We start from the raw sequence: 15,442 nt of genomic DNA, 5'->3' as shown, positions 1-15,442 counted from the left end.
ATATTGGCATTTTAAGGCGTTACTGACCATTTTTGCTGAGCAGTCTGGGATGTATTGAATATTTTGGTAGGATTTTTAACCTTTTTAATTATAAAATGAAAAGGACTACTATTTTTATGAACACTCTATATCCAGAGAGTTTGAAATAATGTGTGTTCAAAGGAAATAATTGACAATCTAATAAAATTTGACCAGCACTGCTATTTTTATGAACACACATTATATCTATCTTATTTGTGGGCAATACGTACCCGAAAATGCCCATTCCCCTTTTAATTTAATTTTCAAAAACTTTTCCTGTACCTCATATAGAACCATTGTTTGTATGTTTATTATTTTTTTTTATAATAATTTCATTGATTTGCTTTAAAGTATTAATCAATTAAAATGGGTAAGGAAGGACATTTTCCATTTTCGTAATCAAACAGGGACATACTTTAAAATAATTTAAAATTGTATCTAACAACCAAACTACCAAATGAAGCAGACAATTTGTGTGTAATAATTTTGTGTCTTAATAGAAATCAATATAATTTTTCATTTTTTAACATACAATAAGTACGTTGAAATTGAAAAACAAACGCTAATGATGTTATTTCAATTAATCCTTGATTCAAATTATATATTAAGCTTTCTACTACAAATGTGACATGATGCATGGTACTTTGTTTATTAACAATTCGAATCGGTTCAATGAGATAAGTTTGCCTACTGAAGCATTGAATAACAAAAAAAAAATATTTAAATTTCCTCCCGCTATTTCTTTCTATCTCTTTCGCGTTATCTTACAATTATAGCAATTAATGTACCTACTTTTAATAGCGGGCATTCAAATACATACAATATGTAGGTATTTGTGATAAGACACAATTTTAATTAATCTGAGTAATGAGAGTTTTGCAAAAATTTCTTATTAAAGAAACAGTAGTTGTGGATCTTCTGTGCGCTTTTATAGTTGCTCATAAATATAAGATGCTGTATCTTCTTACTTTAGGAATACAGTTATATCTGTTTAAAAGTTTAGTTTTAATAACTTACTACGATGCAGGTATCTAGCAGAAGAACAAATGTAAAAAGATAATAATTTACAATAAATTATTTTGTGTTTGTCAATTTTTGTGCGCTTGAAAAAAAAAGACTCGAGAAATCTGTTTTTATGTGTTTTTGAAATTTATTAATTGAAACTTGGTCCAAGTTCTTTTTTTATTATAATTATAAGCCTTTATCATTCAAAGTTATTTGTATTTATTGAACATTGAAAATGACGTTAATTTTATTAAAGAACCCAATAAATTCTGTGTTAAAACTTAAAATTAGTCTTAAATTACTTTATACTCATTTCAATGTTCACTCCTTGTGTTTTTCTTCAAAAATGTGTCTTCTTTTATTTCTATGTCTTTCAGAAACAAATATTCTTGTAAAGAACAAAATTAATTTCCATGCACCTCATGAAACTTATGCAGTTAACTTGTTGTCTCATTCTGCAAACTATAAAAACAAAAAGCTATTTTTTGCTTGCAAGAATGACCTACGGTTTTTCAAAAAAAAACTCAATGAACGCACCATAAACCGAAACATTTTAAATGGTAAAAGAGAATGGTCAACCTAGTGATCACATAAGCTCTTGAACATCATTTTTGTGCATGGACGTAAAGTTAAAGAGCTTAAATTTATGCTGAAAATGAATCCAATAGTGTTATCGATTGACGTGAGAGTGATGTTCATTTAACTGAATAGACCCAAATAATTCTCTGTTTTATTGGATTTAGCAATTTTGATGAATAATCGTGCGTTTTTCATAATAATAACGAATTTCCAAATTGTACCTGTAAAATTTTTTGCATTATTTCTACAAATTACTTCGGTAATTTCTCACTGGGCAGTTTTTCATTCCTTTCTTTTTAAAAAATCAGATTAGTTTTAATCAGAAAAGTTATCTATAAAGTTCTCATCATACAAATAAAACTTTTTCTTTTTGCAAAATCAAAAGAAAAATTTTGAAAAAAAAATGGAACGAATTCCTAAAGGTTTTTTTTTAGATTAGCCCGAACTAACAAACAAAAAGAAAGTTTTATCTTCTTCCCTAAATTTCCTTAGATAATATTCATTTAATTTTACAGATAAAAATATCGTCCCAGTAGAATGTGAGTAAGAAATTATAAGTTGCCTTCCCATCCATGAAACTCATAATGATTTCAATTGCCTGAATGATAATGGCTTCGTCTTGTTTAGACCAAGTAAATTAAGCTCAATAATATTCAATATAACAATCTATTTGCCTTACCCGGAGAAAAGACCAACATTTTTGTATGAGTAAGAAATCTGAAAAGAATAAATTTCATTCTTTTTAATATGAAGTACGTCTTGTGTAATACATGAATCCTAGGAACATTTTATTTGTAAGTCAGGTTGGCTCAAAAATTCTATACATTTAATTATTTGTTATTTATTCTTGAATAGGATTTATCGGCACGGATCGTCTTTTAAGTTATCAGCACACTTTAATTTTTAGTATGCAAATACAAAACATTACAAACTTTTGGATCGATCTTAAAATTTTTCTCATGCACCAAATCTCTCCATTTATCCCGATAGATAGTTTTGTCTCCGACTCTCTTCCTTATATGTATTCATAAACGATCTTTTGTCTGTCACTTCTAATCCATTAAACTGTTTCGCCGATGACAGTACCCTCAGCTTTTTATATTCATTTCTAGATTCACATTATCTACCTTCGGATGTGGAACTTCAACGGCAGTATGATAAGCTCATTAAATTCTGATCTTGACAGCATTAGGAAATCAAAAACAGTGTAGAATTTAATCCTTCGAAAACTCAATGCTGTCTCCCGTCGTCAAAGGGTAACGCACCCCCGATGCCACTATCTATGAGTGGCACTTGCATCCAGGAAACCAATCAACTATCAGTACTCGGTATGTGTATTACAGATCACCAAAATGCTGCCAGGTGCTTAGGATTTCGTCGACGATGTAAGAAATTTTGTACCCCCTCTGATCTGGCTATAATCTACAAAGCTTTCATCCGTCCAAAGCTTGAATATATTTCGCATATCTGGGCAGGTGTCCTTAAACCAAGTTTAAATCTCTTGGATAGAATTCAAGAAAGGGCTTTAAAAATGATAGGCGACAGACATATAATCGATACATTTACATCGCTAGAACACCGCCGCGATGTTTCATGCTTTTCGTTGTTTTATCGATATTTTTTCAAACAATGTTCTGTCGAATTAGCCAGCTGCATTCCACCCCTTCGACTATTTAGCCGTAATACTCGCACTTCCAGGAATGTTCATCAGTTTACCCTTGAGCTCAATTTCGGGCGTACTGTCAAGTATAGAGATTCTTTCCTAAATCGCACAACGAGAATGTGGAATGCTTTGGCCAACTCTGTTTTTCCCTCCCATTTAGATGTTCAGATCTTTAAGACCTATGTTCACCAATATCTCCTTGTAAATCCTTCCCTATTTTTCTAACGCTCGCACTGTGTTTAAATATAAAACATATAAAGATTACTAATAACCCCTTCTGAATAAAAAACAAATAAAAATAAAATGTACTTCCAATGACTTCGGGCTTGTTGTTTTTAGTTCATGCGACCTTGGTGTCCAATCAACAGGAGTCTACCGTACTTAATTTTTTGTCCCGATATCTTATTCTAGGTAGATTGCATAAGAGGCCAACAATTTTCGTAAGATTTTCTTCTCGAACACGCCTAAGAGGTGAGATTGCCTTTTACTATTGCACCCAGAGATTGCATCCATTTGTGAGTTATGGTGAGGTTTCTAGATTTGAAAGGCTTTGACAGATTCAGTGGGCTTTGATTAGCCGAACGCTTACTTTTTCTTCTCTATTGTTATCGTCTGCTACTGTTGATCCAGTGTATTTGAAGGATTGCACATTTTCGACCAACTGTCCTTCTCTCAGTAGACGCCACCATGTACTCTGCCAAACTAAGTGCAGGTGATATTCAATGTGCCTCAAAAATTACCCCAAAATCTCGAATACATCATAAGGTTGATACAACTTTCTTAAAAGAGTAGAAATTCGCTGTTTAAGCAATGCCTACTATAATTTTCTGACATCTATCGCTTTGAAAATTTGTTTTAACTTAAAGAAGAAACAATAAGGAAGCTTGGCTCGCCCCATTAAGTGGCAAGAAAGGATAAAATAGTAAAAATTCCTGCCAACTTATGGTTGCCTTTGATCTTCTTAACCCAGGAAGGTCTTGATCTGTTATAACTGTTATAAAGGTCGTAGAATCAACTCTGCAACATTTTTGATATAAAAATCGTTTTAAAGTTATATTGAACACAATTTAAATGATATTTTTGTACAATTTTCGTTTAAAATATAATCATTTTTTTTATGATTTCCAAGGCTGATGGAAACATACATTTCTAGAGAAATCCATGCCCAAAACTACCCCTGTTTATGTACTCGTATGTGTTTTTATTTTAGCAAATGTTTGGCTCCCTTATTTTCTAGACTTAATAGTTTTTAATTTGTCTATACGTTAAAAATCTAACGAAAAATCAATTCCAAAAAACTTTATTAAAACCAAAAAAAAACATTCCTAGCTGTGACAGTCAATGAACATTCTATATATTATCTAGGTGCTCTTGGCTTACTTAGAGATGAAATCAAACTTTTTAGCTCATAAAGGGTGGTCTAACATCAACTCCCGCTATTAATTTTGAATACATCAATTTTTTTTAAAGGTTAATCTTAATTTTCTAAAATTTCTATGGCCATTCTTTGTGAAATAAAATGCTCGCTATGGCTTCGGTGGTATTCTTCTACAAGATAGTCCATATTTTCAATGACGTTCCATGTCGTTAATGTGCCAAATTATCTGATTCTTTAATCCTTGAACAGTTCTTGTCTTATTGACGTACAGTTTATCTTTTAAATAACCTTAAAAAAAAGAAAACCTAGCAGTGTCAAATCGTATGATCGTTGTGGAAACACGGCCACAGAATTTTTCAAAGAAAAGAGCCATTTTCGTTGGATGTGTGCCCACTTCCTATTGGAATCACTTATCTTCCAACTCAATCCTCAATTTCTGTTTTTCAAAAGTTAATCTTCTTATCGCGATAGCAAAACACCTTTTGCCGATGAGCCCCCAAATCATAAACCACACCAAACAAACTCTTTATGAATGCATCAATTTTTCAAATGGTGGATTTTCACTTACCCAAATATTTACGACAATTTAGCTTGTTAACGAGTCCGCTGATGTGAGGAATCAAGAAATCTAAATTTTTATAAAAGTTTTCGTTTATCTTAACGCACTTTTCTATTCTTGAATTCTCTCCACTGTTGAATTGATAAAAGATCAAAGGGTTTAAAATTTGATGTTAAGGTGGGACACACAACTAGCATCGTACGTTATATTTGGACCACCCTTTAGAACTACATAAATTGTTTTTGTGAACATATTCCAATTTGTATGACGGATTGTTTTTATTTTAGTCCCTTATCTTTGGAGTGAGGAAGCCTAACATTGAACACAATGAATGCTGCTTTAACATAATACAAACCAGAAAAACTATATTAATGTACATTCATTTTTCAACCCCACATATTAGAGAAATATCTTTTCATATAATGTATGGCTTCAAAAACTAGACAAAATAGAACTACGATTAACTGATAACCAAATGACACCCATTATGAATTCCCATTCATGAAGAAAACTAAATGTTTTATTTTTGATGAGATTTGCATTCGAAAACAAATTAACTTGAACATACTGTTTGTTTGTTTCTTTTTGTTTCGTCTTTAGGTAAAGGTTCCAAAAGTGGAAACAAGAACAATGATAATACCCTGACTAATGGCCATGCAGCAGCCGACTCGAAAAACGATAAACCAGCAGCGGCTGAAATAAATGCCAATGAAACAAGCAGTACAGAGAAAAAACCGGAAAAAGAAGATGATAGTGGCGGTGATGATCGATCCGAGGAGAGTATTGACTTGGACATGTTGCACGACAATGGAATAACAGTCCACATCCAAAGTCCTGGAGCTGAATTGCTTTCTATACAGTTGTCAAGTATGGAGCTAGTGCAAGAAATCCATCAACTACTAATGGATCGTGAGGATACTTGCCATCGAACGTGTTTCTCCCTTCAATTGGATGGCGTTACTTTGGATAACTTTGCAGAATTGAAGAATATCGAGGGCTTGAAGCATGGTTCGACGGTGAAGGTGGTAGAGGAGCCGTATACAATGCGCGAGGCTCGTATCCATGTGCGTCATGTTAGAGATTTGTTGAAATCCATGGATCCGGCTGATGCTTATAATGGAGTCGATTGTAATTCGCTGTCCTTCCTCCACACCATTACTCAGGGTGATTTGTTAGAGAAGAAAAAATCCCGACCCGATAGCGTAGATTGTACACCACCAGACTACATTATGCCTGGTTCAAAAGAACGTCCCTTGTTGCCGCTGCAACCGGGCGCAAAAACCTCTAAAGGTCCGCAATCGTTGAAAGTTCTGACTACTTCAGCATGGAATCCCCCGCCCGGTCCACGCAAACTGCATGGCGATTTGATGTACTTGTACGTTATAACCATGGAGGATAAACGCTTCCATATTTCAGCCTGTCCGAAGGGTTTCTACATCAATCAGTCGACCGATGAAGTCTTCAATCCCAAACCGGACAATCCCAGTCATTTGTCACACTCGTTAATTGATTTACTATCACAGATCTCGCCCTCGTTTAAGAGGGCATTCTCTCAAATGCAGAAGAAGCGCACCCTTCGACACGCTTTCGAAAGAGTCGCAACTCCCTACCAAGTTTACACTTGGTCATCACCTCAGTTGGAACACACAATTGATGCCATTAGAGCCGAGGATGCTTTCTCATCAAAATTAGGGTATATTTCTTATTGGTCTTTATCTTAAACTCAGATATTAATCGATGATTTTTTCTTACAGTTATGAAGAACACATTCCTGGCCAGACCCGCGACTGGAACGAGGAACTACAAACAACTCGCGAACTTCCGCGCAAAACACTGCCCGACCGGTTATTGCGGGAGCGAGCCATCTTCAAAGTTCATGGTGACTTTGTCATTGCTGCCACACGTGGTGCTATGGCAGTAATTGATGGCAATGTTTTGGCCATAAACCCCGGTGAAGATCCCAAGATGCAAATGTTCATTTGGAACAATATTTTCTTCTCTCTGGGCTTTGATGTGCGCGATCACTACAAAGAGCTGGGTGGGGACGTTGCTGCTTTCGTAGCTCCTCGCAATGATTTGCATGGCGTTCGTGTTTATAGTGCTGTTGATGTTGAGGGACTTTACACCCTCGGAACAGTTGTAATCGATTATCGTGGATATCGTATCACTGCGCAATCGATTATTCCGGGAATTCTCGAGCGCGACCAAGAACAATCGGTGGTGTATGGTTCGATTGATTTTGGCAAAACAGTACTAAGCCATCCAAAGTATTTGGAATTACTCCGTAAGGCTGCCAAACATCTGAAGATTTTGCCTCACTCAGTTCTCAACGAGAAGGACGAGGGAGTAGAGCTGTGCTCCTCAGTAGAGTGCAAAGGAATTATTGGCAACGATGGACGTCATTATATTTTAGACCTCCTACGTACTTTCCCACCAGATGTGAACTTTTTGAAAATCGAAGGTGAGGAGCCAAGTGCTGAATTGAAAGCAATGGGCTTCCCCATCGAACACAAACACAAGCTCTCCTGTCTGCGACAAGAGCTTCTCGAGTCGTTCATCGAAGATCGCTATGTGAGCTTCATTCGAAATGCAGCTCAACACTTGCAACAGTTGAACGCTAACAAAAAGAAGGCAGACGCAGCAACCACTCAAACCGACGCCAACAAGAACCAAGCAGCAATTGAGGACAAGAACAAGGATGAGGAGAAATCACAAGATAAAGCAATAGAAAAAGTCACCACCGACGAGATCAATGCAAACGCCTCCACAGAGGAAGCCAAAAAGTTGACAGAAAGCGTGAACGAGAACAATGCTCACGATGAGAAACAAGCAGCCGAGGTTGTGAAACGGGCTTGTACCGCTGTTGGATCGCTTAAGGAATACGAGTTCGATTTCCGTTTCAATCCCGATGTATATTCGCCAGGAATAAGGCATGTTGACCCTGGTAACACGCCCAGTTCCCTTAAGAAACAAAAGCAACTGGTAAGAGATGCAGCAGAGTTCTTGGTGCAGAAGCAAATTCCTGCATTTATCAAGGAACATATGGATCATTTGTCGGCTGCCATTGATGGCTGCAATTTGACTGAAACTTTACATGCCCGGGGCATCAATATAAGGTAAGGGTCAATCTTGTTTATATTGTAGAATTTTTAATTTTAATCTGAAAAAAATGCAGGTATTTGGGGAAAGTAGCGCAGCTGCTAGGGCAGGTTCCAAGACTTGAATACCTCTACCACATTGCCGTCCAGGAGTTGATTGTTCGTGCAGCTAAACACATTTACTACACCTATATGCAAAATACCGAAGTTATGAGCTTATCCGCTGCCATAAGCCACTTCCTAAACTGTTTCCTAACGAGTGGACCCGTCACGGCACCAGCATTGGGATCAGATGAGCTACAAAAAACCAACAAACGTCGCAACAAACGTAAGAATGGTAAAAACGCACTCTTCGGCAATGACAACAACGAATGGGCGCTGATAACACCCAAATCCATGTGGCAACATATTAAGCGCGAAATCAAATCGTACTATGACTTTGATTTGGAGTGTGAGGATGCACGATCTGTTATTGAAACATACAAGTTGCAAAAGATCAGCATTCTCCGTGCGTTCTGCTTGAAAGTGGGTATTCAAATTTTGCTGAGGGAGTATAACTTTGAGTCGCGCAACAAGCCCACATTCACTGACGAAGACATTGTCAATGTGTTCCCAATTGTCAAGCATATTAATCCTCGGGCAACTGACGCATACAATTTCTATACAACTGGTCAATCAAAAATCCAACAGGGTTACTTTAAGGAAGGTTACGAGCTGATAAGCGAGGCATTGAATTTATTGAATAACGTCTTTGGAGCAATGCACTCCGAGAATGGGCAATGTCTCAGGATGTTGGCTCGACTAAGCTACATATTGGGAGATCCACAGGAAGCGTTGGCCATTCAACAGAGATCGGTGATAATGAGCGAAAGAGTTAATGGCATTGATCATCCATACACTATTTTAGAATACGTAAGTTATACATACGTTTAGCATAGGATAACTATTTTATAAATAACTATTTTTAGACACATTTGGCGCTATACTGCTTTGCAAATGGACAAATAAGTACATCACTGAAGTTGCTTTACCGAGCTCGATACTTGCTTCTGTTGATTTGTGGAGAGGATCATCCAGAAATCGCATTAATTGATGTAAGTATAATTTATTTGACGTTATGTTAAAGTTTCTTAGTTTCTGGTTTAGTTGCAAGTGTTTAACTGTAGCGTTTGAGCATTAAGTGATTTTATATTTTTGTTTGTATTATTTTCAGAGCAACATAAGTTTGATTCTGCACGCAGTTGGGGAATATGAGCTTTCCCTTCGATTCATTGAACATGCTCTATCATTAAATCTTAAATATTACGGAGCTAAATCAATGCATGTGGCTGTAAGCTACCATCTGGTTGCTAGAACGCAAAGTTGCATGGGTGATTTCCGTTCAGCGTTGACTAATGAAAAAGAAACATATTGTATCTATAAATCACAGGTAAATAAGTGGATTGTTATTTTTACTCAAATACTAAAAATTTAAATAAATTTTTTAGTTGGGTGAGAATCACGAAAAGACTCAGGAATCATCACAGTGCCTACGTCTGTTAACACAACAAGCCGTCTTCCTACAAAAGAAAATGAACGACATCTACTCCAATGGCAAGCTAACAACTGGTCTGCCACCAATTCACATTCAACCACCGACAATGGGTTCTGTATTAGATATGCTTAATGCAATTAATGGAATTTTATTTGTTCAAATCAGGTAAGTTTTATTTTTATTATTCGATTAGAAAAGAATTATGTTTTTTAGTTGATCATCATTTTGACAAAACGATTTATCTTAACCATCAAAATGGGCCCAATTCCTTTGGGCTTATGCATTTCTACAATTCACAAGTCTTTTCTAACTCAACTACAAATGTTTGCATTTTAAAAGCAGAGTAGAAAAGTATTGTTTACAAATATACTCCGAATGTGATCACAACATACCTTCTTTAACAACTGAAGCCTTTTATCGATGGTTATGGAAATGTTCAGCAATTATCATCTAAAGAAATATCTTGGAGAATTAAATGACGAGCAATATGACTTTATTATATAATATATATATATAAGGGACTTGCATTTTTGAATTCATCAAACTATATTTCCAATGGCATTACCCAAAGATCACCATATTTGTTTATAAATTTACACCCTCGTTTTTGTCATGTAAAATAACGATGTGATAAACTCATTAAATTCAGATCTCGGCTATTATTAAGCCAGCCAAATTTAATGCTTAAAAACCCCAGTGCTATCTCCTGTTGATTAAACGTAACCCACGCCTAATGCCGCTAACCATGAGCGGTCTTAATTTGAAAACAAATATTTAGCTCTCAGTATTCGGTATGTGTAATGTTGACTTTACCAAAAATGCTGCTAACCAATATTTTTACATCTGGTCTTAGAGCTGGGTAAACAGGTGATATTAAAATTACAAGTATTGATGATAAAGATGATAGCAGAAATGCTCGTCTACCATCACTTAGTTTCAAGAAAAGGGCATTAAAAGTACTACTTCTCTCTAGGTGGTCGCACATTTCCGACAGATTCTTGGCGTATGAAGAAAACAGCATTTGTTTAGTCAATCTCCAAAATAGAAGTTTTTTCTTCTCTGTAAAATTATCGACCGGTTGATGGTTCCAAGGTTATAGAATGGTTGACAAATCAAAGCCTCTTAATTACAATTAGCAGTACCACTTCCGAAATTGATATTTCAAAGGCATTTGAAAAAGTCTAGCAACTTGCTCCCTAAATAAAAATGGACGAATTCTGTATCGATAAATTCTTTCTTCGTTTCATAATACATTTTCTTGCGAACCGCACAATACCAGTAGTTTTCGACGACCTGAAGCCTAGAGTGTAAACGCTGCTGTGCCCCAGGACTCTGTTTATCCCTAACCGTCTTCCTTATTTTTATAAATAAAATATTGTCTGCAACTTCTAATCTAATTATTTGTTTCCCTGGCGATTGTACTCTTAGCTGTTCTTGTTCGTTTTCAGACTTACATCCTTGATGTTCGGTTGTGGAACTGCAACGACAAAATATGATAAGCTCATTAAATGACGAATAAGAAACCAAGTGGTTTTAATGCTTGTTAATTTATCGTTAAAGCGAGATATACGATATACCTTTTTGCCACTATCTATGAGTGGCACTTGGATCAACGAAACTGAACATATTCTCGGTATTTGGATCAGCAATTATCTTTTTTATAAACGCGATGTCAAAAACGTGTTTGGATTTTCTGAGACAATGCAAGAAATTTGCAAAAGCCATACATCCATCATCTATGAGTTAGTATCTTAGATAATAACTTAAGCCTTTTGGGCAATTCTCAAAGAAGATCTTTATGATTGGTGACAATAACATGAGTTACTTAGCTCTAGGTAAACAGAAAATGTGGCCGTTTTTCCTCAGCAGATGTCTTCAAAAATTAGTTTCTTGTGAAATCATTCCAAATTGGTCGTACTCTAAAGTCCTCGATTTAGGATAGGTTAGGTTAAAGTGATTGTCTATGATGGAAACGGACACACTTAGGCCAGCTTAATGGCCCATTGTGATACCACATGAATCTTAAGGCTTCCTCTTCGACTTACTGCAAGAGAATTTTTACACTATAGAAGAGTACTTAATTGCAAACGTCTTTCTTACTTTTTCTTTTGATGGTCCTGGTTAGACTACGGCCTCAGCGTGGCATGTAACTGCAGCTACCTGCCTCCAGTTAAACACAGAAAGTTGATTGAAGTCCTCATCTACTTGTGTGAGTCACCTGTTGCGATACCTTTTTCTACTGCGTACACCATCTGGGTTGTTAATCGTGTTTATGTGAATCCCAATTAGACAAAGGTCTTAACTTTTTTAAATTTATATCTACCCATCGAAACATTTAGGCTCAGTTGACGATGTTAAGTTTCCTTTCTCGTTGATGGTATGTATTTTGTTTTGTCTTCCTTACCGAGCAATCTCATTTGTGTCGCCTCCGGCTCAATACTGGCAAATGCATATATCATATCGCTATGTTTAAGTGATGTGCATAGTAAAAAAGCTTGAAGAACGATGTTCAACAAATTCCATTATGACGCGTGACATTGCATTAGACATTTCTTAATTGACGTAGCAGCTAGATTTGATTCCATTGTCACCTGGCACAGGCGGAGGGGTTGACAGATAGCCTGTTTACAGAGCCTGGTGGACAACTAATTAGAAAAAAATCATATCTTATTTTAAAATTTATAACTTTATAATATCATTTACCTTATATTTATCTTTAATACCTTGTTGCGAAACCTTTTTGCTTCAAAACTTCCCGTCATCTTCGTTCCATTGATGAAATAAGCCGCCTGCACTGCTCTACGGGTACAGCCTTCCAAGCAGCTTATTATTATCTTTAATACCTTCGAAAGAACATCATTTAGAGCAGCAGCTCTTTTAACATCTGCCCAAGATGCTCTATGGGATTTAGGTCTGCACTTGATGATGCCCATTCCAAAACTGTTAACTTTCTTTACAGAACAGTTCATTTGAGATGCAATTGTTCTATAGGACATTTGTATCCTAGTAGGAGGATCACAGCTCTTTAATTTTCCCATTGCAATTACCTCAAAAATTTAAAATGGATTCTTTAAAAACGTTTGCAGACAATTCAGAATTTTCTAAAAGATTATTTTTATTTCACCCAAATCAAATGTAATTTAACTGTTTCTAATTAGTTGACGAGTTGAAACAAACACTTTTTACACTCTACCTTTTTATTTTATTGTGTACTTTGCAAAGACTTATGCACAAATGATGCTTTTTCAAACAATTATCTAATAAAGCTTGCATTACACCGTTTTGGATACCGCTATTCTAGTCACACATGATAAAGTGAATGTGGAAATGAGACAGCTGTATATGGGGCTATCTGTCGATGTCTAAACATTTAAAATTTTGACAGACGCGATTAAAATTAGCTGGTTTTTAAAAACCCTCTTTTGAAAACAGATACAAATAATAAGATCACAGTATTCGGCGTAATCGTTCGGTCTTCGCAGTTATGCTTTTAGTCTTTATCCGTCAAATTAGCCAATTAGACTCGGATTTCTGTCAAATATAGTCTTTTTCAAGTGGAATTCCTTACTCTCCTTTTCTCTCAAATTTTGGTGTTCAGAACTTTAAGACCAATATGCATCAATTTTTCACATTTTGCTATGGCTGCTTACAATCTTCAAAATATAAAAGCCGAATAAGGTTCCGAAGAACCTGCTGAATTCTCTTTTTTCCTTCTTAAACATTGATGTTAGTTCTTTTTAGTCTTAGTCAAATTAGTCTTATCTTGATGGAACTTCTAATATTATTTAAGCAATGTTTCTAGTGCATTTGTTCTCAATGCAGTTAATTTCGAAAAATGTTTTTAGAAAAAGTTCATGGTTTAAATCGTTTTTGTCTTTATATATAAATCAATCGGGCAGACGGCAATGCCAACCCATAACTTTTTATTTATTAAAATTGTAATTGTAAATTTTGTAAACTTTACTATTGAAAAATAAAAATCTAATCTAATCTAATCTATAAATAACAAATTTTTAAATCTTAAAATTTAATGCCAAACATAATCCAATTCAATTAATTCGCTAAAACTTAAATAATTACCAAATTGTTTATCTGCTTCATAATTTCTTTTTAGTCAAAAAGATATCGCTAAAGTGCGCACGGAAATCGAAAAGCATTTAAGAGATAGCGAACCAAATGAGACAACAGAAACTTTAAAGAAACTAACTGCAATCACCGACGATGAGACTGAAGCACCAAAGAAACTAACTAATGGTGATCTAGCAGCAGCAAAAGTTTCCACCAAAAACGACACTATCGAGTCACAATCAGAGACACCAAAGCCACCACCACAAACCGATGTCACTGTTACAAGTTGAATTAGTTAAGCATAGTTATTATACAAAAAAATATTCTAGGAGTTAGAATACAAAATGTGTAGATGTAAAAAATTAAACATTACTTTTCTTGCATCTCTTAAACTCTATTCTTAATAAATAAAAACAACATAAACATAAATATAAATACCCTAAATATTAACAAACAAACAAAACAAAAACCAAATCACTACACCACAAACAGTAAATTAGAATGAAAATAATAGCAATTAGGTTATTGTAAAACGTATCATAAAACAACAAAATAAAATCTAAACTTAAAGACAACAAAACCATAAACAAATTAAATGATTAAGGTATAGGAGCTGAGAAGTGTAAACATAACCAAAAACCAAAAAACGAAAAAGAAAAAAGAAAAAAGAAGATCTTAAACGCATCGGAATTTTTTTTACAAACAAATAAAGAGTAGGTTTATACAATAAGCCATTATTTTCGCGTGCTTTTACGAAATAAAAATGAACAAAATAAAATAAGTTCGTATAACGAAAGAAAAATATAAAAATATAAAATTCAAAAAAGGAACAGCAACGGTTTCCTTTTAATCCAATCCGCTAAAGTGCAATTGTTTTTGTTTAAATCGAAACTCCATAAATAGCTGAATACATAATAAGGAAATTCATTTGCTACACCCTCCTTTAATTAAAAATATCCTAAAATTTTGTATGTTACATGCCAGGTCTTAATCAATTAATACCATGTGCGAATATTGATTCGATGATATTTGTATCAAGTTGATTAAGATCTTGCATTAAGTGTCGTCTCATCACAAACAAAAACCCTATCAAACTTTGATTTTTATTAAATCATCCAATAAAAATCATTAAGATCACAAAACTTTTAAACAAAAAGGATATAAATATTCAAAATTTTACAAACAAAATAAGTAAACTAATAATAAAATAAACTACAAAGGAAAAGAAAAAAAAACAAGAACAATAATCATTAATTTTAAATAAATATAGAAATTGATCTTGTTACTGTTAAAACTAGTATGTAGCATTATATTGTTGATTGTTTTTATTTTGTTTTTGTTTAATTATTAAAATAACATTAAATACAAAAAATAACTAAAATGAGGTCGCATTCGCTCATTACACATATTCATGCATCTATACATTTTATTTTACTAAAACAAAACAAACAAAAATTAAATGATGTCTCAGTTTATAATAAAAATGAAAAAGATTTGAATACAAAAACAAAAAAATAAAAAAATGCTTTGCATATTA

At 34.5% G+C, this 15,442-nt stretch overlaps 1 protein-coding gene across 1 annotated transcript in view; it reads left to right on the top strand.

Annotated features, from left to right (window-relative positions):
• Window positions 1-15,442, top strand: part of LOC129954187 (protein clueless) — a 35,534-nt gene extending 20,092 nt beyond the window's left edge. The window contains exons 2-8 of the mRNA XM_056067931.1: window positions 5,806-6,898; window positions 6,960-8,321; window positions 8,381-9,215; window positions 9,272-9,397; window positions 9,517-9,732; window positions 9,791-10,002; window positions 13,952-15,442. Of these exons, the coding sequence (XP_055923906.1) occupies window positions 5,806-6,898; window positions 6,960-8,321; window positions 8,381-9,215; window positions 9,272-9,397; window positions 9,517-9,732; window positions 9,791-10,002; window positions 13,952-14,195 (4,088 nt within the window). The 3' untranslated portion in view covers window positions 14,196-15,442. The remainder of the gene's footprint in view (window positions 1-5,805; window positions 6,899-6,959; window positions 8,322-8,380; window positions 9,216-9,271; window positions 9,398-9,516; window positions 9,733-9,790; window positions 10,003-13,951) is intronic.

This window comes from Eupeodes corollae, chromosome 1 (assembly GCF_945859685.1).
Source record: "Eupeodes corollae chromosome 1, idEupCoro1.1, whole genome shotgun sequence".
Taxonomy (NCBI): Eukaryota; Metazoa; Arthropoda; class Insecta; order Diptera; family Syrphidae; genus Eupeodes; species Eupeodes corollae.
This window is presented reverse-complemented; position numbering and strand designations above follow the sequence as displayed.